This window comes from Prosopis cineraria, unplaced genomic scaffold (genome assembly GCF_029017545.1).
Source record: "Prosopis cineraria cultivar Desert tree isolate PC_DT_omini unplaced genomic scaffold, ASM2901754v1 PC6, whole genome shotgun sequence".
NCBI classification, from domain to species: domain Eukaryota; kingdom Viridiplantae; phylum Streptophyta; class Magnoliopsida; order Fabales; family Fabaceae; genus Prosopis; species Prosopis cineraria.
In genome coordinates, this window is record NW_026555337.1 from 22,148,261 (window position 1) to 22,174,769 (window position 26,509).

Consider the following 26,509-nt stretch of genomic DNA (forward strand, 5'->3'; position numbering starts at 1 on the left):
GTAACATTCTAATAATTGAAAGTTTTCGATTGCCATTAATGCCTTTACAATATCTGAAGTTTTTCAACATTTATTTTACCATATTTTGAAACAGAAATTTAATTAATACCTCCTTGTATAGTTGTCCTCAGCAAAAGATTTTAACTAATTTTAAAATTGGGATACTCAAATTCTTGTCAAGAATTTTTTTTAATGATAAAATCTTATCAATGATTTAATGTCAAAAATTTAATGTCCTCTACTTATAATTGGTGCAAGGCACCCGGTTAACAACTACCTATAATACTTTTCTATTATTGTATACTAGCTTAAAATAAATGCATTTATTTGAATGCAGTTAAACGAAATGAGATTTTATCAAATATATATGAAATAGAGTTTTGAATGGAATAATTGTAGCAAAGGAGAAACTTTCAATCGCCTTGTTTTACATCATACATAATATCGAAGATTTTTACTTGTCAAAATGAAATTTCTTGGGTTCATAATCATTCTCTTAAGATTTAAATGCTTCTACACTATGAGTTGATGAATATATGATCAGCTGATTCATAATTTATATGCCTTTTTGTGATTTAATTTCAGACAAAATATATTCTAATATCATAATTTATGTCTATATAGTTACCAAATTAATCACAAATTTTGACTCAGAAAATTACCAAATTAATTTTTTGTAAATTCAGGGTGATATTGCTCCGTTTTCAATACATGAAGGGTAATATTGCCCCACCTTTAATTTCAAGGTGCCCAATACTCATAAGAAAAAAGTTTAGAGCAAATTAAAACTTTAATCCTATATCTATTTTAAAGTGAATGATGAATTATAAAATGGTCTAGCCCAATGGCCTAAATCCCTATTAGAGTGGCTACCCCAATAGCCTTGTGTTGTACTTAGTGTGAGTATTCAAATGACATAATAATGTAGATCCTTTATTTTTGGGATTGAATATGCCATATATTCTCTAACAATTATTATTATTATAAATTTAATTTTTTTAATTAGATAAAAATAAGTGTTGAGTTACTTAAAAAATTAGCTCAAGTTAAATTAAGAACGATCAATGATTTATTTTTAGGAACAAGAAAATATCAACAAAAAATGATTTGTATGTTTTTACTTATAATTTCACCCTTGATACTAGCTTTGCTCTTTATAAGATCCAACAAGGTCTTGAATTTATGGGAATTTTGGTCATGCACTGTTGATATTAAGTTCATCAAATACCACCAAGTGGATATGGCATATATGGTAGTAATATGGGCCACTTAAGCATTATTTTAGAATTCGATTCTTAGATGTGTGTATAGAAAGTTTTACTTAGGAGAGGAAAACCCCTTAAATGATATCCAGATTTCTCAAAGAATTAATCCCATGACTGTCAACTGTACAGATAACTTGGGGAACTTAAAAACAAGTTCATCAAATACCATTGTATATTATCTTTGGCAACCATTTGGTTGAGGTTTAGGCATAAGGGCTTAAAAAATTAAGTTCAGGTCATAAAAATTTACTTGAAATTTTGGCCATTAATTTTATCGTTGTAATAAAGTAGAATTATAAATATGAGTTATTTAAAAATGACAAGGAATATTTTATTTTTGAGGAAGACCCTATATTATATTTTGTGCAGCCCCTTGGTCTACGCCAGATGATATATCAATTGACTTGGACTTGAAAATGCATGAACATGAGTAGAAAGATGAGATGAGACTTTTTTTTTGTATTGTGTTTTGATTAAACAAAGGAGCAAAAAGCCCAAAACAAAACTAAACCAGAATCCTCGGGCAAACTAAGCCCTTCTCATCTCTATACTAACATTCAGAAAGACCCAGAGGGATCATATCATCATACAGTAATCTAATCTCATTGGTTTGAAGGGAACCCCACACAGCATTTGTATCCAGAATCCTACCAATCTGCCTTGTAAATTGATCCACCTCCCCTAATGGAAGAAGTTTCTCCAAGGATACTTTTTTTAAATTGCATCAATGAATGAGCTGTAAAATATATAGGAAATTCCCTCAATTATTGAACCTCAACAGTTTATTTTTTAATATAATAAAATCCTATAAAAAATAAATTAATAAGTAGTACTTAATTTTAAATAAGTACTACTTAGTAATTTAAGAATGAATAGTACTTATTCTGGTTTATTGTGTTGGTCTTTCTTTGATAAAATTTTTCATGAATATTATAAGTCGTTTTATAATTTAAAAAAATATTTAATAATATTTTTTATTTTACTCTCATTTAATTCAACAATGTAATTAGTTTAATACAATTAAGAATTTCATCTTTTGTAACTCTTTTTTTTTTTGGGCCAAACTTCATCTTTTGTAACTCTAACGCAACTAAATGAGAGGCGAAATTAAAGAACATTAAAAGACCAATGTTATAAAAAAGAGAAAGTGTGACAAGTAAATTAAGTACTAGTAAAAATATGAAAGCTATTTAAATAAAATATTTTTTATTTAAATTAGAACAAAAATTTCTGATACAACCTCCTAGTACAAGCAATTAAGTTCCATGCAAATCACAAAATTTATGTTTACGTTACAGAATTTAATCGATATTAATTTTTTATAGGATATTTATTTATAATTTTTTGTGTTCTTGTATATAACATTTGCACCATTTTCCAATATTAAAGGAAGACATCACCTACAAAAATGTTTAAAATACTAGATGCTTCTATGCAAATAGTTGGGGAATAAAAATGTCTTTAACAACTATACTTTCTATGTCATATACAATTGGTATAGAACTTTATTCCTTTAATTTTTCCAATTTTAATTTTGATATGGCAATAAATGCTATCATTATATATTCGTGTAGTGCATAAAACTTTGTTTCTATATAATGATTTTGTATGATATTAATTCTTTAGTTCACGTTTCATTCTATATCCATTTATTGGAGAGGTTTGGCACAAATGCAGAGTGTTACAACCACACTTTTTTCTCTTTTCGTGAAGTTTAATGGACATCATCACAATAAATGTTCGAATAACTGACGTACTAGTTATTACGTTATGAATTCATGATTTTAATTATTGTTAATTTTAATGATGTTGGTGGTTTGGATGTCTTCTCTTCTGGAGCATCTAAGTTCACTGTTCTTCACGTTATGTTGTTCTAGCTAGAAACTTCTCTTTTTAGATTATTTTCTTAGAATTACTATGAACAAGATGCATTTTATGTTTCTTTTTAACATTTAGTTTTATTAAAGATTGTGTATTTGTGAATTTCTTATTTCAATAATTCTTTATGCACAAAAATAAGTCTTCAGTTATATTCTATCGTAGTGATGTTAGTTAGGGTACACCTCTTCTTGTTTTGGGCTTCAATTTTCTGGAAGTTTCTTTTCTGAAAAAATAGAAATTATTTGTTGGTTTATAGAATCTTTTTCTTTGATACAAACGTCTATATAATTTTAACTTGGACTCCTTAAAATGAGTCCAAACCAATGCCCTACAAGTTAACTCCTCAACTAGTTTACCAAATATATGATTATGATTTGTTATATGGTCAATATAAATTTATATCGGTGAATTTGTTGAAATTTATGCTTTACGTAATTATTATATAGACCCTCATTAGAATTTCATATTGGAGTTAATACCCAGAAATGTGTTTGACAAATTTGCAACTACATATTTGTGGCCCAAGAGCATTATAAATTTTTCTCTTTTTATTTTGCAACTTCAGCCTTTTTCAGTTAAAATATTAAATTTATTATTATCAGCAAATGCCAATATTGAGGGCAAACTCATTAATGAGAGAGTCAAAGGTCGCAAATTGGCTTTTATACTTCCTGTACACCGTCGTAGTTTTGAAATTAAGGAAGAATGAGTTATCAATAGTTTCAAAAGCTATCTTATCAGTTTCCTTCCCTCGTGCTTCTAACTTCAAGAGTTATATTTTGATGGATGACACTGGATTTGATGGGTCTTTTATATATATAACATTGTAGGAGGTATTCCTGAACAAATTGGTAATCTTAAAAGTCTGAAAAGTCTATATTTAGACACCAATCAATTTTCTGGCCAAATACCATCAACTATCTTTAATATATCTGAGCTGCAAGAGATTGATTTAAGTTGGAATAATTTGTCGGGAGGCATTCCCTCAAATATATGCTATGGCCTTCCAAATTTACAAGCTTTACTTCTTCAAGTCAACAAATTATTTGGAGCTATGCCATCTGGTTGGACACAATGCAAGCAGCTCAAAACGTTAGACTTGGCATTCAACTGCTTCACAGGCATGTACTACCCACTATGCAAAATCTCTAAATTCAATTTTATCACATATATTTTGATAGCACTTTTTATGCATTGGACATTGGTGTTGATCAGAACCATAAAACAAATTGGACTTCCATAATTTTTATTTAAACAAAAATCCTTCCCAACAAATTAAGTTATATTTATAAAAACAAACAACTCAGGAGCCTATATCAAACATATTTTTGAAAGAAACATAAAGTAAAATAAAAATTGGGTATTATTTTTTATTAAATATAAATTCTGCTTTTTTGTTAGAAAGGCTTTTATCAGGCTTCACAATCTAGCAGCCTGTTTTCTTGTTCGACCCTCCCTTTTGTATGTATGTATGTATACACAAACAGACACACACATAAAATTAAGACCCTATTGGATCAATTTCAACATATCAACGTTGTGCTTCAAATATTGGCATTTATATTCATTAATGTTTCTAAAAGTGCAATCAAACCCTAATATGCCTTCAGATCCCAAAACTATAGTTTGGGTAGTTGACTATGGTTCTCATAATGTGAGGGAACATGTTAGCAATTTGGTTATTCTTTCTTCCTTCTTGCACCTGGGTCGTTCGTTTGGAGTTTGAAAAGTATCTCAATTGTAGGCATGTAATGACAATTTGATAAATTATTTCTAATTGCTAATATTTTCTTTATTTTGTGAAAACAATTATTATAAGAATATTTTAATTTTTTTTGTCTTTACACAAATTTCTTATATTTTAAGAGAGTGGATTGGGAAAAAAAAAGTTTCAAGTGAGCCTATATTCTTTTTCTTGGGCCGTTTGTTTAATATTAAAAGATAAATAATTTTTAGATAGTTTAGATATTTATAAAAATAGATTTATCTTCAAAAGATTTTATAAAAATCATTTATTATTTTATGTTTGGTTACAATAATAAAAAATAGTAGTTATTTAGTTATTTTTAGATTTTATAATGTCTTTCTGGATCCCTATTTATGACAAATAATTTATGGTTTGTTATTTTAAAATTTACAATATCTTCATATATCTCAACATTTTTAGGTCATTTTCTCTAAGCTACTGTATCATATTATTTTAAGAAGCGATACAACGAAATTCTTCAAAATAATTAGAAATATAATTTTTTTTTTGGTTTCAGATTGTAATTATTTTTAAAATTTTAAAAAACATGATAAAATTTTACAAAATAGATTTTTGTCAAAAAAACAAGTGACTTTTTATGAAAAAGAGCATAAGAGCCCATTTGCTTCAGCTTATTTTATGAAAAATCATTTATTATCTGCAAAAAAAATTCTTTTTTATGATTTTTTTGTGATATTTGTTTAAAATTTTGAAAATTATTAGAATGAAAAAGCATATTTATTATTATTTTAAAAATCTACTTTAAGTAGCTTCTAAAAATAATATGATATTGTAGATGAAAGAGAATGCTTTAAAAATGCTAGATATATTAAGATATCCTAAAATTTTACAAAAAAATTAAATAATAGAAAGTCAAAGAAAAAATCATAAAATTTAAAAATAACTAACTAATAATCACTTTTTTATTGTTGTAACCAAACATAAAATAATTTTTTCTTTTTATACAATCTCTATAAAATAAATTTCTTATACAATATCTAAACTATCTAAAAATCACTTATTTTGAATCTTAAACATATGGGCCCTAAATAAATTAGGCTTTAATGTCATTTTGTTAGGAGAACAACTCCATATCCTGAAAATAAAATAAATTAAATGAAATAATAACTAAGTGATAGGACTCTCATCACTTAAACAAATAGTTAGAGGTTTGACTCTCAACTCTTGTGTATGTAGCAACTTACTTACAAGAGGTCTACCATTTATCCTTATTATCCTGGGAGAGATAATATTTGCCATCAGCGGGGGCTCTTTATGTTATAAAAATTAAGAAAGAAATAAAGAGAGGAGAGTGGAGGAGAGAGACTTTTTTTTTCATTTTTATGTAAATGAAATTAATTTTCTAACTAACCAAATAATTATATTATATTCATAAAAAATAAAAAACAAATAAATAACCTTTAAGAAACTTGTTTTAAGAAAAATAGCAAATTAAATAAGCAAAAGATTAATACCCCACGAGTTACTACCCACTTTAAATGATTTTTATATGCATCATTTTAAATAAATATATTGAATTTTTCATGTTTATTTTCATTTTCCATTTGTGTTCTTTTACTATATTGTTGGAGATATTCCTAAAAAAATCTGCGGAGATCATGGAAATTTTAAAATTAGGATCTTGGATACTAAAAATTATGCTGCCATATAGTATGTTATTTCATGCTACGATCTCTCCCACTCTCACCTCTGCATTAAACACTTGATTAGTTTAGCTGACAACTAGGTCTTGTTGTCACACAATGTACATCATCATCATCGAGCATTACTTTTGATACCATATGTCATGCCGTAACAGAATATTGGGACGTTGGACTTGGGCTGAGACATAAGCCCAATGAGCATCATTTTTCTGATAATTATTTCTTTCTTCTAGAATCATTCCATTAGTTAAAAATGATAAAATTGGAATCTTTGGATTTCTAACAAGGTGAACAATGTAATAACATTTTTAAAGTGTGGCAAAATTTGGAAATATTTTATATGAGAATATGAGGAAGTATGTTATTATTGTTGCGCTAAAGGCTATCACTATAGATTTAGATTTGCGAGTAAAAAGTTTTTTCAAATAATATCTTTTGCATTGGATTAATTCTTTAACTGTTGTTGATAACTAGTGGTAGTTAGAACATGTTATAGTAGCTGTTTACTCTAGAAAGCCAGCTTTACCGGGGGGAGATATCAGAAAGAGCAATAGTGCAATAATGATGTTGAATGCATTATCAATTAACGTTGGAGTGTGCTTCAATGGAATTAGACAATTTGAATTTTAACTAATGTGTCCCTTATGTGTCAATCTTCTTTCAGGCCATATACCCAAAAGCATCACAAACTTGACCATGCTTCAATGGTTAAATATGAATTACAATAATTTGGAAGGTATTCATCCAACAAATCATAGCATTATACTTTTATGTTTATTTTATCTGTTTCTAAATTACAAGAAATATTCCTAATAAAATTGGTGATCTTACAAACTTAAACTTTGAAGATATATTTAATAGTTTAATAAATGATATATAATTAATTTTTTTAGTTTCTAATTTGTTTGTTAATACTAAAAATATATTTCATAAGAGATTGTGATAGTTGAAATTGAAAATTTAAAATTATTAAATATAATAAGTTTTCTCAATTGTAACCATTAAATGGTATGCAATGGATGCACCTTTAAGACATCAAAAACTTGAGAGTATGATTGTATTTTTATATTTAGATTCAAATGGTCAACTTTTTCAATGATATGAATAAATAAAAATTCTTTATCTTTTTTTAACAGAATTATTTTTAATAAATTGAATTATATATATAAAATTAATTTAAAGGATCTATGAAAAAAAATAAATGCCCATCTTGTTATAATATACATGAACAGAAAGGAAAAATCAAGATGTAAAACATGATTAACCTGGCATAAAAAGGAGTATCAACAATCATACATCTCATTAGTTATATATTTGCCTTATTCACTACTTTTAGTATTCACTTTAGATAACTTCAGTAAGACTAATCTTTTTTTAATATAGGTTTAATACCTATGGAAGTAGGCAATCTTCATAAGCTTGAGGAATTAGACTTGTCACATAACAAGTTGAACGGTTCTATTCCATTGAACATTTTTAACATTTCAACTTTGAAATTCTTAGATCTTGAAAGCAATTTTATATCCGGCAATCTTCCATCAAATTTTGAGAATCTCACTAGTTTCTTCAAGCTATCCTTGGGAGAAACATCTTGATAGGATCAATTCCAAAAGCAATTGGTGGCTTCTTAGATCTTCAATATTTGAATCTTGAAGGCAATGAGCTACATGGCCTAATCATTGATGAGATTTGTGAAATCACAAAGCTTGCCTACTTATGTTTAAGTAGAAACAAGTTTTCTGGAGGAATGCCCCCTTGTTTAGCAAACAATACCTCTTTGCGAGACCTTTACTTGGACTCTAATAAATTAATTTTAAAATACCCCCTTCCTTTTGGAATTTGAAGGATATATTGAGGGTAAACTTATCTTCCAATATTTTAGTTGGAAATGTATCATTAAGGATTGGAAACTTAAATGCTCTTGTATTATTGGATTTGTCAAGAAATCATATTTCAGGCTTTATTCCAACTACTCTAGGTGGCCTGAATAATTTGCAAGATCTATCCCTAGCACATAACAATTTGCAAGGAAATATTCCTGAATCATTCGGAAATATGTTGAGCTTAGTAAAATTGAACCTTTCTGAGAATAATTTGTCTGGGAAGATTCCTAAATCTCTTGAGTTACTTATTGTTCTTAAGTATGTCAATCTCTCTTATAACAAACTCCAAGGAGAGATTTCAAGTGGAGGAGTTTTTAAAAATTTGACTCCTAAATCTTTTATGATGAATCAAGCTCTTTGTGGCAAGCCACAATTTGAAGTGCCTCCTTGCAAAAGAGAAACAAGAAAAAGATCAATGACAATATTGCTTTTATTAAAATGCATATTACCCATAGTTGTGTCAATAATTTTGATTGTCTCAGGCATTATCCTTTTAAGGCATAAACGACAACAAAATTCAAGGGGTCTAGTTAAAAGGGATTTATCAATTTTAGGAGTGCCCAAAAGGATTTCTTATTTTGAAATCCAAGAAGCAACCAATGGATTTGATGAGAGTAACATACTTGGAAGGGGTAGTTATGGTTCTGTGTTTAAAGGAAAACTTTCTAGTGCATTGATCGTTGCAGTTAAGATCTTTAAATTTGATTCACATGTAATGTTAAGGAGCTTTGAAAAAGAATGTGACATATTGTGTAATGCACACCATCACAATTTGGTGAAGGTTATAAGCTGTTGTTCCAATGTTGATTTTAAATCTCTGGTGACGGAATTCATGCCCAATGGGAGCCTTAAAAAATGGTTATATTCTCACAACTATTTTTTAGGTTTTCTTCAAAGGTTGAACATAATGATAAATGTAGCAACTGCTTTGGAATATCTCCATCATGACTTGTTAACACCAATTGTTCATTGTGATTTGAAGCCGAGCAACATTTTATTGGATGATGAACTGGTTGCTCATGTTAGTGACTTTGGAATTTCTGAACTTTTAGATAAAGAGGAATCTAAGACAAACACAGAGACAATACCTACTATTGATTATGTGGCACCTGGTAATTATTCTAAACATAATGTCTCAATTTTTTCTTCTTCTTTTGCATTCTAACAACTTATATCTTTAACATATTATATTCATAAAAGCTTATTACATATATTGTTACTAATTATTTAGATTAGCAATATTATATTAAATTAGTGCATGGCAAATTAATTAATATTTATGATAAATAATACATGACTTCTTAATAAACATATTAATGTTATTGATTTGATTCAATTATTAAATATGTAATTTAATTGATAAATTACAATTTATCAAAGTTATCTATGCCTAAAACTTGGTCCCTTAATTCTTCTATATAGAGAAATGTTCTAGGATATTTCCTTCTAATTTGTTCATGAGATAGGCTCTTCTATTCAAATAGAAAATGAAAGAGCTATTATAGGCTCTTCTATTCAAATAGAAAATGAAAGAGCTATTTTATGAATTTAGAAATCGTTGAATGTCGTTTCATTTGATCATTTTATATGTATATAAAATTATTTAACTAATTAACATTAGAACCTTAAGATGAATGTATATTTTGAAATGTGTGTGCATGGGGTGTGCATGCATGTATTCTTGGATATGGGGACTAGGGGTGGTGTGTCTTTGTTTCTTCTACATAAAAATTCTTTGGCTTATGATCATAAAATTTTCCTATCAATCTTGAGGGTTAATAAAAATATATGTGTAAAAAATTCAAACACTACTATTAGGCAGCACAACATAACTTATTTCTCAATTCTTTGTTATCACATCTACTCTAAATGACTAAATGAATAGTCTTGTTCAGTTATTAGTTTTATTTTATTACTTGAATTCAATTATATGCAGAGTATGGATCTTTTGGAGTTGTTTCAACAAAAGTAGATGTGTATAGTTGTGGAATTATGCTATTAGAGGTGTTTACAAGAAAAAGGCCCACGGAAGATATGTTTGTTGAAGGATTGAACTTGAAGAGCTGGGTAAGTGAGTCAATGCCACATGCAATAATTCAAGTCATGGATTCCAATTTATTAGAAGGAGATCAACATCATATAAAAAATATATTGACATCTACAACTTTTGTTCTTGAATTGGCCTTGAATTGTTGCACCAATCTTCCAGAAGCATGTGGCAATATGATTGATGTTGTAGTATCATTAAACAAGATGAAGGGCATGTTTTTGCGTAGACAAGCAGCATAATGTCTAAATTAGCATTAAGTTTCTTATAATTTGTGTGGTTAATTGTTGTCCATTTTTTTGATTATCTACTTTTAGAATATGTTGGACCCATTATTTGTTATATATATGTGTTCTTATTTTTACCCAAATATAAAAGTATAAAGCACCTAGTTGCTTTACTTCTTTCCTCTTTCCGTAAACATTCTATACAGTTTCTCAAATCTCTTCTTCCCTTAACTATTTTCTTCCTTAAAAAAAAAAAAAGCACGGGATATATAATAGCGTACAACTTTTATCACGAATTGGAGAGTGATCATTTAAACATTATATAATGCCAATGAAACTCTGTTTCCTTGTACACTTTTGCAATAGTATATTGTAAGAAACTTGAATCCAAAACCATCTGGACTATGCTATATATTCTTAGTTATTAAACAAAAAACTTCAAATTGCCATAATCTTTTATTCATCACATTACGTAGTGTCCAATAGTATATGTACTCTATCATGATCACCCTTCTCAATCAATAAAATTAACATAGAACGCAGGGGAAGAACAGGGAAAATATCATTATATTAGCCTCCTCAAAGATAATGAAATTAACAGCCATAATTATTCAGTCTCATAGCACATTACAACTACAAATAAATCAACAAGCATAATAGTAAATTTCACAAAATTCTTTGATCCCTTTCTCACTACCTTTTTTCTGCATTGTATTCTCATTCCCATGGCCTAAGTGATTTCCATCCATTCAAGCCCATTTGGTATAGTTTTCGGCCCATGATATCCATTAGCCCCATTCATGGCATACTTTTGAGTATATAGGTGGATTCATGCTAAGTTAAAAAAATATGAATAAAATAAAAAGGGAACAGTGAAAAATGTCAATAATTATCAATGATCCTTTGTTTTTCCTACCAAGCAAAGTAAACATAATTTGTGAAGACGCAGCATCATGAAGAAACATGATATAGAAGTTTTATACATGTTTTTGACCATCCTCCCCTTTGCTGTTGTAAGGTGATGAATGATGAAAGGGTGAATTGATTTGTTTGGGATGTGGCTGTGTTCTCTTGTGTTTACTCTTGATTGTATTGTTCCTGTAGTTTAATTATATATAGTTATATCCTTGTTTATTAAAAAAGAAAAAAAAAGTTTCATACATGTGAAGTTGTTTCACTCCATTTCTCACAGCAAAAGCAAACAAGGGTCATACAGACGGAGATAAATAAAAACAAATAAAAGTTACAATATTGTCATGTGAAGTAGAAACCCATAATAGTGGCTAGAGCACCGTTATCATCCGTCCTTGAGCACCACAAGATCAATTCTTGAGATTGAGATAGTGTTTGGGAGTTTTTTTGGGGAAGCTCTTGTGAAGTGATATAAAAGGAATACATGAAAAAATCCCTCCGTATCTCTCAAGCACCCAGTTTTGAACGGCACAAAAAATCAAAATTCAATTAGCTATATGTGTGTATATATATATATATATATGTGGACATGCACGAAGAAAATGACGTTGATTAAAAAAGATAATGACGCGTAGTTACTAAAGTCAGGGAAAAATGGAGTGAATTATTGTTTGGTAATGAAGCGTCAAGAAGCAAGCTAGTTCATTTTTTCTTTTATTTTTTAATTAGGAAAATCGATCCAGGGCTAGTTTGTTCCAGCTGTTTTTTCATAAAAAGATAACAAATCTTTTAGAAAAAATCATTTTTTTATTTTTATGATACTGTTTAAGCTTTTAAAAATAATATAGTCTAAAAAATAGATTTCTAATTATTTTTTTACAAATGACACTGAATAGCTTTTGAACATAATTTGATGGGTAGATGAGAGAAAATGCCATAAAAATGCAGAGATATAAAAATTTAAAATAATTAAATATCAAATTATTTACATAAGACATAAATCCATAAGGATACCTTAAAATCTAAAAATAACTAACTAATAATTATTTTTTATTACTGTAACTAAACATAAAACAATTTTTTTTGTAAAATCTCTATAAAATAAGGGCCCATTTGTTTTAGCTTATTTCATGAAAATCACTTATTTTTTGAAAAAATTATATTTTGTGAATTTTTATAATGTTTGTTTCAACTTTTGAAAACAATCAGAATCTAAAAAAAATATTTCTGATTATTTTTAAAAGCTACTTTGAGTAACTTCTAAAAATAATCTAATGTCGTAGATGAGAAAGACTATTTTAGAGAGGTACGATACATGAACACATCATAAAATTTTAAATAATATAGTAATAAATTATTTTTATGAAATAAAAATCAAGGAATATATAATAAAATTTAAAAATAACTAACTAATAATCACTTTTTATTAGTGTAACCAAATATAAAATAATTTCTTCTTTTTTATAAAATCTCTACAAAATAAATTTCTTTTTATAAAACCTCTAAATTATCTAAAAATAAATTATTTTTAATATTAAACAAATGGGTCCTATATCTCCTTTTTGTAAAATCTCCAAATTATATAAAAATAACTTATTTTTTAATCTCAAACAAATGGGCTCTAATTACTTGTTTAAATGTTAGCAACACACTATGCTGCACAGATAAAGTATGTGAATAAGATACGATATGTATATGATATGTTTTTACTTTTATTTTTTAAAAAAATATAGGATTTCAATATGTATCTGATACGTACATATATATGTATAAAAAATACATAAAAAGCATTAAAAACATAGTATCAATTAAGAAAGTATCCAAACTAGTATACTTATATAGTCCTTTATAGTATGCAAAATAAAATATTATTATTAATTGTTCTTTTATTATATGTTTACCTAATTGCCTACAACCTAGTCTCTACTAATTGTTCTCTAAGTAGGTTTTATTTGCCAAATGATTACATTCCTACTATAGTTAACAAAAATATAATTTTTATCTTTTTATTGTATATTTCTAAAAGTTATTTAATAGGAAAATCAAATATTTGAAATTAAAACAAATCAAAAAATATATTAGGAATAAAACGGATTAATATCATAATATCTAACAAAATTTAATTTCTTAAAATTATCATTAAAGCATTGGTTTTGAAGCATCGACTTGCAATATAGAAATATTGGAGATATATCAAAATTTAAATCTTATTGCAATTAAAAAGTAATATTTTGACAAATTATAAACTTACAAATTATACTCCCTTCTGCCATTAATATAATAATAAAAATTTTAAAACCATTTTTTGATCTTTAATATAAGATGAAGTTAGAGTAATTAATTTTTTTCCAAATTTACCCATGGTTTATTTATTGTTACCTGAATTCCTAAACAACAATTTATTGTAGTTATTAATTGAAAAGAAGGATAAAATTGGAATAACAACTAAATATTAAAAATTTACGAATTATTAATATATGATTATTTTTTAGAAAATGAAAATAAAATCCTTCTATAATGTGTAAATGACAAGTTAGTCCCTTAAAATGCCATAATTTTCCTGAAGTCCTTAAGGACTTTTTGTCATTAATAAATTTATATAAATTGTCAAATAGCCCTTTTTAAAAAAATGATTCATAACTTTTCTTCTTATATTCATAACGATGCAACAACAAATAAGAAATTTAGTATACAAAGTTGTGATTTGCTGCTGTATTATTGCGAATATAAGAAGAAAAGTTATAAATTATTTATTTTTAATGAGGGTAATTTGGTAATTTATATAAATTTACTAATGACAGAAAAGTTCCTTGGGACTTCAGAAGAATTATGGCATTTTAAGAGATCAAATTATCATTTATATATTTTAGAGGAATTTTATATTCATTTTTCCATTATTTTTTAAGTTTTCTGTGATTTCAGGATTGAAAATTATTTTTGTATTTAATTCACCTAGATTATATGTGAACTTGAGTATCTCTGCAAGAATTCCCCTACAAAAGATATCTATACTAATTTTCATGTAGGCTTTAGCTTATTTTATAAAACAACTCACTTATTTTCTGAAAAAAAAATATTTTGTGAGGTTTTATGTTATTTGTTGAAACTTTTGAAAATAATCAGAATCTGAAAAAGTAAAATTCTAATTATTTTAAAAAGATACTTTGAGTAGCTTCTAAAAATATTATGTGATATATGAGGGATAATGTTTTAAAAAGGTGGGATATGAGAAGATTTTCTAAAATTTTAAAATAAGTAAATAATAAATTATTTTTATAAAATAAAAATTAAAGAAGATATCATAAAATTTAAAAATAACTAAGTACTAATCATGTTTTTTATTATTGTAATCAAACATAAAATAATGTTTTTTTATAAAATCTCTACCAAGCAAATCTCGTTTTATAAACTCTCTAAACTATTTAAAAATTACTTATTTTTTAATCTTAAATAAATGAGCCCTAAAGCCATGATAGTATTAATGTGGATCCAAGCAAAGTTTCTTTACCCTTTTCATGTGTGTGTGAGAGCCTCGACCCCAAAGGATAAACACCAAGTGATCTTTCTTTCATCTCAAAAAGTTCTAATTCAAAAGGCATCACATATACAAAAATATAAATAATATAACTTATTAACTTAATTAATTATAAAAACACATAATAACATGGTTAATGAACTTGCAAAGCAATGGCAGATTTGCAAGTATTCTTTTCAATTTTTAATATAAGGCAAATTTTAAAAGTTTGTTTTGGTCTTTAATAGTACTGTGTGCCAGACAATGAAGAAAAATCTCTTGTCATGGTGAGGCAACAAGAGTCTATCCAAAATGACACAATCTATTCAAACATTGATTGTCAATTTGTCAGTTTCAAAATAATTAGATAAATTGAAATATATTCTCTTAAATTGCTTAGATTTTGTTATTATAATATCAATTGTTTATTTTGTTGACAAATGAAAACTATAGACTAGGTGATTTTAATTTGTTTGATTTTATTCTATTTTTTGTTTTTAAAAATAATTCTTAGAACCAATTGAAAAATTATTTTCAAAAAATAAAAAGGAAAATCTCTTTTATTATGTTACTTTGAAAACAATTTTAGAATTAAGAAATTGACCAATAGTAGCGGTTATAGTGATTAATAGTAGGACTTACAGTAATAGTTTCCATTGTTGATAATAGTTTACAACAGTCAAATGCAATGTACTTTAAAAGCTTGAGTTTTACTATAGGTCACTACAAATTTTTCAATGTTTCAAGTTCCTATCCTTTTGTTTTTTAGTGTTCTAGATTCCCCAATGAGTAGTGTTATATGTGCAACATCCCCAATTTCAGCTTGTGAGTTTTTAAGTGTTAAAAAGGGTCAATTAATAAAATTGAGTGATTAATGATATTTTTAGATACTAATGAGATATTGAATCATTGAATAACCTTAGAAGAAGGTTACATGAGAGTTCATGAGGACTGGGCATCAACTAAGACCCAAAATTTTAATTTAGCCTCACTATGTCATCTACTATAGCGGACACACCATGCATTGTGACAGATGTGTACAAATCTAAATATATCAGATTGCATGCATGTGTGAAACAGGGGAGAAAATAGAAAAAATATGATTGAGGTAATGGAGGAAGGTTTATGGGCTACTAGGGCTTCACTTTTTGAGCTCTTGAGTAGCAATTAGCAACACCATAGTATAAGTGTTCTTTCCTCTTCTCTTCCTCTATATTCAAATTTTGAGGTTGTTGGCTAGGTTATGTTTTTTCATCCTTTCTTGGGTTATAACCAAATTCATTGGCTTAGTTAAGACCTTGGGGAGTTAAATTAAATTTTTAAACCTTGGTTTAAGAATTTTGTAATGATTTGAAATTTTGAGCTAAGGTTTGAACAAACCTTAAGTGAGAATTTGAGTTTTTGAGACAATCACTGGAAAAAAAACTTGATTTAGAGACGGATTATAATGAGTCTCTGATAGAAACAAAATTAGAGACATATAACAGATATTTTAGCTATTTATTTAACTTTTTTTGTAAAAAAATTTAAAAATTATAAACACAAATGTAGAGATGGATAAAGTGGTATCTAAAATCACTGTCTCTAATGCTGTGACTAAATATTAATAGAAACAATTTTTGAGACAACTTGATTTTGTCTCTAATCATTTAAGTTATTTTTTTTATACCCATCTCTAAATCAGCTTCTAAAAATACTATCAAGACTCTTTTAGAGACAACAAGAAAATCCGCACCTAACTATTAGCAAATTTATCTCTAAAATTTTAAGAAATATTTTTATAAAAATAATAAAATTGTTAGTTTTATATGACCGACGTTTTAAGAAAAAAATTAGAGGGAGGGGGAGCAACAAGGATTTAAACACATACCTTTGGTTTTTAAAACTCCCATTTCCTTTCATTTTAGACATTTTTTAATCAATTTGTAGTTTACAATATTTTTATTTGAAGTAATATATATATATGTATATATATTTATTATTTTTCTGACCTTTTAAAATTGGTCAAATATTTATTTTTATTTAAAATTTTCCTATCAATAATATAATATATTTAAATTTAAATAATAAAAAATTGATTTCATGATTAATAATAATAAAGTGTATTTACGAAATCATTATGAATGAACTCATAAAATAAATTAATGTTAACTGTTTTGATTATTTATAATAAAAAATTACTTTTTTTATTTAAAAATTATTTTTATTTATAATTACAAATTAATTTTTCTAATTTTCTATTATATGAAAATAAATAAAAATGATCTCATATCTCTTAAATAGTTAAATAAAATACTAAATTAATAATAAATAAATCATTTTAACTAATTAAAAAATCATAAAAATTCTGAAAAAAAACAAAGACGAGAAAAAAGGGTATTTGTAGGGTTATGGCTGAAAGAAAACAAAGCAAAGGGGTCTGGATCCTCTCCTAATCCATGTTCTCCTTTTCTCCTCCTTATCTCATCTCCACCGTTAAATTATAAAGTGAATGGTTCATATTTAATTATTTTTCCCAAACAAATTTAATTTTTTATAAAATAATTATCATATGAAAATAAATAAATTTAAAATGTTAAAATTTGATCTGCACAGTGCTCAATTGCATATCATTATTACATTAAAAATTGCTATAAATTAAAATGTTTATTTATTTATTTTATTGCAATTATATTCTGTGTAGGTTAAATTTTAATAGTTTAAAATTATTTGTTTTGGTTCAATAGGTTTAGGAAGTTGAATAAACTTATCCTCTGATCTCAAATTCGAGCATTCTTGAAATATCCGTAATAGTCTCGCAGCTGAGGTTCAGACATTCCGTAATAGACTTCAGTTACTTTGAAACTTTGATAGTGGATAGTAAATGAATATATCATTTTAGAAAGTGGCAACAAATATTTGCTTCATTTTAGCCATAAGATTCTACATCAACACGGTTAATATTCCTCCAAACAAAGCTAGCTCACTCGTAAAGGATCAACGGAAACAACGTATAAGGATCAATCAATAATGAAACAATCCATGCATCTCACTCGGCTCAAAGCCAACATTGTTGTCATAAACGAGTAAAATCACAAAAACAGACCAAAACTTTGTGCACGCTAAAGTAGTACAAAAAATGGAGTTTGCTTGCAAGTGTACAACAAAGGAATTGCTTAATTCTGAATAGACAGGAAAATAAATAGAAAGGAACTCTAACCTGAGGAGGAGCCTGAAAAGTCAAAACTAAGTTTCTTTTTCCATATAAAGCTTAGCCAAGCCGAAAGGGCCTGTTTCTTAGCGCCCTAATGCTTGCTATTCATGCGTGAAGCTCATAAGTGAAGGCATGAGAGACTAATAACAATGATATCAACATGACCTTTGCGTCCTCGTTGCTGCCTCCCCCACCATTATCGCCCTTTTTTCTTAATTGTCATCTCGCCGCTATTACCGTTGCTTCTCTGTCGTCGCTAGGCTCGTTATATCTACCCACCACCCTCACACTTCTAGAATAAGAACAGGAAAGCCCAGTGTTGATTTCTCCTCTGAAACTAGAAAGCAAAATGTGATTTCCCATCCACTGCAGCTCACGGGACCCCATTCGTGATCATGAAACCAAATGCAGAGTGTCACGCCCAAAAATTTAATGTGACCGGTACAGGATATAGGCACAAATACCCATTTCTAAAGTCTTGATTAAGGAAAGTTTTAAATTAATACATCTGACATACTATCAGCTCAATTATATGTATCTAATTTTGCTTTTCACATACATTAAAATATCCAACTTTTTGTAAAAATTTTAACAGCACCTACCCTATAAGTAAGATCTCCCAAAATCTTTACAACAGAAATTTTATAATATACACCCAGCACTACGGAACTCTACTCAGAACCAAATAGACAACATAATAAAAGAGAATTAAGACCCTAACTATAGTCAATGTAGAGCATCCTATACCTTGTTTGTTTCCAAAACATAATACATAAATTTTAGAATTTACATAAAAAGAAAGATATTATCACAAAGCAATCTTCCAGTCAATTCAACAATGAGCCAGTCAGAAGTCAGCAGGAGGTACCATGTCAACTATATGAGACCAAACAAAATATTTTTCAGTAAATAATGTCCCAACCATAATATTTAAAAGCATAAAAATGAATAATTTTGCAACTGCTATGGAAATTATAGAAAAAAAAATGATTCAATATAATAAAATTTGTAAACTTGGAATAAAAATTTCTATACAACTTCAATAGCATGAACCTTTAGATCTTCATAACAAATTAACCTTAATATATAAGCTTGACAGAACAAATAGAGTAAATAAATAAATAAATAACACTTACATTTAAAAAAACCATTTAAATATGAAATCATCAATTAATTAAAAATTTGTATTTTTGAGGATTTATCAGAACAATTCACAAACGTGAATACACAATCTATGAAAGTAAGTAACTAAATGTAGCATGAGCTACGAAACAAACGTGGACACATAGTCCACGAGGGTAATACTAACCGAACGCGGCTCAAAGCTATGAAAGCAAATGCAAGTACGAGACCCACGAATAACAAACGTGAGAATAAGGCTCACGAAAATCAAACTAGATAGTCATTAATCATGGTGTACCAAGGGCTAATGGAATTGCCATCAGCAACCAATGTTCTGTATAAAATTCTCTCTAAATTCATTTTCAAACATCCAAGAAAGTCATTATTATTAAAATATAGTTCCCTTTCTCAAAGTCAAACTCGTATGAATAGTTTTGACCATTTAAAAACAAGCCAAAATAAAAGTTTCACAACTAATGTGTATGTTTGACATTTATTGAGTAATCCAAAAATAACTAGAGTTGATAAAAATAATCTTATCAATTTTGAAAGTATCTTTGATAAAGAAAAACACATACGCATGCCATAATTCAAATATCCTTCAACATCTCCTTATAATTTCCCAAGATAAAAATAAAAATAAAAATAATTTAATTAATAAAATATTAAATATGTAATATAATTTTATTGATAAATCAAGTAGGACGCCGTCCACTTACCTGAAAAGCTCACAAGATGAAAATTTGCTTTTTTTAAACACCTCTCAGTTGCCTTTTGGCTACTCTAATTACCTAAATAAGAAGAATGAATAACTTTATTTAATGATAACTGCACTTCATATACTACCAATAAAAGTTATCAACCTAGTATCTTGTCTAGAACTTGTCAAATTTTTCTAGATTAATATTTGTCCCTAACCCAGCAACCATATTTAAAATATTTTATTTCTTTCTCTAGCCAACAATGATGCCCTTATGTTGCACTTATACCATCTTTCCTTGGTAACGAGTAAATGATTTATCATTTATAATCATCAACCATGCAATGTCCCAATATCTAGTTTGTCTCATAGTAACTTCACAATCAAAATTCTCCACCAAACTCAAGTAAATTCCACAAATAATTAACCCCCAAACCAAATATGTCCTTTTTCTCTTCCAATCGCCTTACAATAAAATTTTATTAGGCTTCCTACAAATTCAAAAATTTCCTCCCGACATTGCCACAACCTTACATAGATATTTCAAAGATCAATACATAAATAGCAATTTAGTACTTGAATTATCAATGAAAATATTTTCTTCAAAATCTCTACTTTTAATTCCAACTTTCTTTCAAGCATTTTAGTAAACATCTTATATGTGTCAAAATTCAAATAAATACCAAGCCTCTTCCTCATTATTATCCTTTCCAACATTTTTTCAAATATCAATATATAGATAAAACAAGCTCCTCAAATCCCCTTTTTTAACAGGGGAAAAAAATCAGCTTTTAACTTTAAATGTAAAACCCAAACTCACATTCATCTCCATTAATCATAACCCAAAATAACCATACTAGAATTATTTAATCCAATCCCCTCCCTACACAATCATATACGGTAGTTGAACAAGGGAAAAATTCACAACCATTTTTCATAATTTTTTTTTTCCTATGGCAACATTAAATTAACCAAGCTTCTCCTTCAACATAAATCCACTTTAATCCTCAAATAAAATTAAATCTCCATCCACATTACTTTCAGCAGCAAAGAAAGGAGGGAGAAAATTCTAGAAGCTCAGCCAACAATGCACACCAAGCAACAAGGAAGAGGAGGATTGAAATGCCTAACCTTTAATCATTAACGACACATAAGGGAAGGAGAGAGAAAGAAGATAATAGCACTGAATAGGGGAACCACGAAGGAATTACAGTTTTAACGAGGATGCCAAAGTAGTGACAAAAAATGGCCAAACACTCACCGGAACTACCTATAGTGACAAACGGACGGGACTCCAGCAGCGATGATGATGAACAGACAAGCTGGATGACTAGCTAAGTTGAGCGATCTATGATGCAAAATTGGGGAAATAATGAAGAACTGTGCTCCTGCACGACGGAGGGAGGAGAGATAAATCTCCTCATCCACATTCGCCGGTCTTAATCACCATGGGAAATCAGAGGTATATCGGACAAGAAGCAGACGCTACTAGCTGATTCTGGAGCTTTTGAAAATGAACAATGGAAAGGAGGAGAAGTTGCACGATTCTTTTATTTGTCTCATCAATATCTTTATCTTTTTTATCTTTTATTTTTTTTTGAAAAAGAATACAGAGGGGCAAAATTGTAACTCCATAAACGATTAGAATTGGAATAAATAGAACTTCTCTCTTGTATGACAGAAATTCGAACCAAGGATCTAGTGGATAAATTGTTACACAATTTCCACTAAACCAACATTTTCTCTTGTTTTATATACCAAAATTAATAGGAATAAAATCAAAATATCTTAATATCAATTTATTTATGATCATTTTTACTATTTTTTATAACTATTGAAAATAATGATAGTAATGATAATAATGATAATAATAAAATTTAATTAGGATACTTAGTCTCACACACACAAAGATATATGTATATATATATATATATATTAACTTAAAATTTTGGATTATTACATAGAGCATTAGTCATCACGCTAAAATGATGAGTATAGCCAAATAGGTTTATGGTTCTAGAAAGAGTGAAGACGGAAATGAAATCATATCATTGACCGGCATTCTTTAGGCCTGCTCTTCTAGTGGATGCTTTAAGAGTGCATTTGGGAGTTTAAGATTGAATGAAAATAAATTATCATTAATAAAATAAAACGGAATGGCGTGAAACAAAACGGAATAGAACAAAATTTTTAACTATTTGGAAGTTTCATGATGGGAAGAGATGGTTTTACATAACCATTATTTGCGAGTTATCATGAAATGGATGGAACAGAATGGATTAAAACTTTTTTCTTCCAATATTACCCATATCACTAGATTTTAAAAAAATATTAATGCTCATTAGATATTTATAATATTTGTCCAAAATAATAATAATAATAATTAAAATTAATGGTCAAACAAGATACTAAAAAATTATGAATAAAAAGAAAAAGCTTTAGGATTTGAACAATATTCTAGGCTTTAATATTTTTGTAGAAATTTCAACATAACTTTCCCTATAAATAGGATCTTCAAAAATTTTTACAATATAATTTCAAAGCAAAATATCACATCAATTAGGAGCTAAGTTCCTTTTAGCTAGCAGACAGACTATATGACAAAATAAAGAACCTAAATGTAGATTATGTGGAGCATTTAAAGATAAATTTATAAAATAAAATTTTATAATTCAAATTTTACATCAAAAGAAAGCTTCATCCTTAGCTCCTCCAATTCTAATTAGTAATAAACCCTTCAATATTTAGCAGGAGGTTCATCATTGCCTACACTATCTGAGACCAAAATTATTTTCAGTAAATAATGTTCCAATAATAAAGTCAAAAAGATATCAATGAATATTTTTAGTTAATTATAAAAAAATTAAAAAAGCCACTAAATTAGAGACTTTAAAGATCCTGATAAACTTCACAAATACTAAACCATTAGATTAAAATTAAATAAACAATCTGTCACCTAGTCATAAGAAATAAAATAAATTAAATAATTAAATAGGAATAGAAACATTTACTAATTAAAAATAATGAAGTTTATATTTTATAAATCCAATAAAATTAATTTTATGAGGACTTTATAGAACAAATAATAGACATTTACACATAGTCCATGGCGTAACTAACTAGAAATGGATGAAACCATGAAGCAGGTATGGACACATAGTCCACAAGAGTAACTAGATATGATCAAAGCCACAAAACAAATGTGGACACAGAGTCCTTGAGGATAACTAACCAGATGTTGTTAAAGCCACGAAACTAATGTGAGAACAGAGCTCACAAAAAAAATTATACTAGCAAGTCATTAATCGTACACTATCAACTAATAGAATTGTCGTTAGCAACTAATGTTCTGCATGTAGTCTGTAAAGTCCCTTACTTAATCCAGACTTTACCTTTCCTAACACATAATCATCAAACAATAATCATATAACATCAAAGTAATAGCCCTTTATTTGTTTTCAAAATGCAAAATCCTGACTTCATAAAAACATGTTCAAATAAGAGAGCTAATGAAAGTGCAAACACAATTTTACGACTCAATGAAACAAAACATTTTTCCCTTGAAAAAGTGCCATCCATCACGGCATGTGGTATGGAGCCATGAGCTATGTTCTCTTCTATGTAATGCCCGCAACGAGGCACACAATATGCCACAACATATATGACAGCAAAATTTGCTGTCATATGATAGTTCAGAAGGCAAACTTCTATCGCATTCCATTTCCACATCCAACATCCAATTGAAGTGATTTAAGTGCCCACATAAAGCTTATAATATATTCTATCTAATTAGGTAAGTTTGGACTCGATCGATAGTCCGATCTAAAATTGGACACTCGGGTGCAAAAAGCTATTTTTTCTTTTAAAACTTGCACCTTAAGTGCTCAATTCTCATTTCTTATCCCATTAGACCACTCTGAGCCTTGAATTGAGTCCTAAAGGACTATATACAACTGATTAATGCAACAAATCACATATATCACATCAAATGCTCATTTTGACGCCTTAATGCCACATTACATGATTGTGGACTTATATGAGGTACAAACATACAAGTACATATACATATAAATTTGTTCCACTTTTAATCATCTGACTCTTATTTATGGGGCTCTACCTCACCATATGGTCAAGAATTACAAATATAATCGACTCTTCCAAATAGGGCTCAACCTCACAATTTGTGTCAAGTTCTCACATATACATATAATTTCACATAACAAAATCATATCAATACATAGTGGAACAAGTTATATAATAACATACATTTGTTTGATTGGCATCTAGGCCTACCAATGTACCCATTACTGTGGTACCCTCAGCAAGATGCAGAATCATACATACAAGCAAGTTTTCATTCACAAGTCATATACACATTCACATATTTATATTCACATACACTTATGTATCATAGTTGCCAACTTAATTCTAACAACATATCATAGCTTCATTTACACAATAATAGTCATACAACTACCAATCAAAGCTTCTCCTTCCTCACTTCCTTTCTTGACCTTCTCGTGCTCTCTTTACCTGTGTACAGAGGTAATGGAGTGAGACATACATTCCAATAACTCAAATACAACCAAAAATACTAGTTAGTAAGCAAAATCATGAACAAGAGATAAAGTAGCATGTATTTCAATGAAAATAATATCATATGCATATGCAAGAATTCATACATATCTATCCATCATGTTCATGCTCATGCATTCCTGGTTTCAACTAGTTGAGCAAGCTCTACGCTTGAACTAAGACTTTCAGTCTTACATGAAATAAGGCCCACCATACCACTATTCAGACCAAGCATCCTCTTTGCATATAGGTGATCTCCTAAGTCATTCCTGACAGAGTCATCTATGCTCAAGACCTTTAGAACTTCCTAGCCTTACATATAATAAGACCATGACCCCTACCTTAATTTAGGGTACACTTCTGGATCATTATCATAGGCCTATCATGGCAAAGTCAAACTCTATGCTTGAGACCTTTAAGATCTCCTAAGCTCTTCCTGGCGGAGTCAAGCTCCATGCTCAAGACCTTTAAGTTTTCCTAACCTTATATAGAGTAGGGCTGTAATCCCCTACCCTAGTCTAAGCTATATTCATAGATGCAATGCATATGTCTATGCACATGTATTATCTCATACATTTCAACAAATACTCACACATTCACAAACAAATTCTTTCACAATATTGCTACTCTATTAGTTCATAATATAATGTATATAGTTATATAAAATACTTACAAATAATTTCATAAAAGAATAAGCAAAAGGATTACTTTAGTTATCTTTTTTCCTTACTACTAAGGGTTACCAATCGTAGTGAATTTCTAAAGGTGTAGATTCTCACGAGCAACATCACAATACTCAATATACGCAAGGAAATGCCCCTCAGTCAATTCTTAATACTTAGTATAGGCATTCATTTGGCTAAACTGAATCCCTTAACACACAAAATAGTTCAATTACACCTTTCAAATTCACATAACCTATCATCTATAGTCATTAGCCATATAGGCTGTTTAGATGACCATAACAACCCCTAACTTATTTATTCACCAAATTTCACCATTTTAACCTAACTTTTTAGGCTAATTGAGTATAAATTCACAAGGTTCAACCATTTAACTCCAAACTAGTTACAAAACTTTAGTTTTGCATTCGAAAGCCCTTTTTAAACCTGTCTTTTAGATTCTAACATCTTAAAACTACTCATGTGTGAGAACAGTTCATGCGTATGTGAAGTGACATAACAAATTATATAACATGTCTCATAAATCTACACATATGGTTATATAATGACATGCATGATCAACACACCATCTTATACCTTCCTTATGTCATCCGACTGAATATATGGGCTGACAATTTGATAAGACAAGTTTATGCAACTACATTGGCCCAATCTTACTATTAGTAGGAGGTAGCACCGGCTAAGAGTGCCTTCACCCACTATAGACTATAGATTCCCCCTATCCATAATTACTATGGGTGTCAATGCTCAATCTACCACTTATAGTACTAGGACTTCCAAAAGTATAATACTAAGCATCGGGGCCTCCATAGTGCTAGTGTACCATATGAATTTCCAAATAATGTCTCGACAACACAACAAGGTGAACTCCCACCCTCTCATAATGATCATGCAAAGCATGGTTAGTATATCCATTACATACCCATAACATATCAATGATCAACATTGTTTATTTTCATGTAAATCATATAATTTCGCTAGTCGTTATACATAAAAATAACATTTACTCTTCAAATACTAATACATTAAACAACTTTTCACTACTCCAAATAACTTAAAAATCATAATTTCATATTATTACTACGTTGATACCAAA

The 26,509-nt window shown here is 28.5% G+C and overlaps 1 protein-coding gene across 1 annotated transcript; it reads left to right on the forward strand.

Moving 5' to 3' along the window:
* The first annotated feature begins 7,951 nt into the window (after positions 1-7,951).
* LOC129313997 (putative receptor-like protein kinase At3g47110) lies at positions 7,952-10,729 on the forward strand. Its single transcript, XM_054957379.1, has 3 exons — positions 7,952-8,012; positions 8,515-9,552; positions 10,377-10,729. The coding sequence occupies exons 1-3, from the start codon at positions 7,952-7,954 to the stop codon at positions 10,727-10,729; spliced, it is 1,452 nt and encodes a 483-aa protein (XP_054813354.1).
* Positions 10,730-26,509: the final 15,780 nt, after the last annotated feature.

Bases quoted from the DNA above. Each gene is read 5' to 3' on its own strand.
- LOC129313997 (XM_054957379.1), top strand. From the start codon at position 7,952: ATGGAAGTAGGCAATCTTCATAAGCTTGAGGAATTAGACTTGTCACAT. The intron at 8,013-8,514 runs GTTCTATTCCAT...ATCATATTTCAG, and splicing joins GTCACATAACAAGTTGAACG to GCTTTATTCCAACTACTCTA. The intron at 9,553-10,376 runs GTAATTATTCTA...AATTATATGCAG, and splicing joins TATTGATTATGTGGCACCTG to AGTATGGATCTTTTGGAGTT.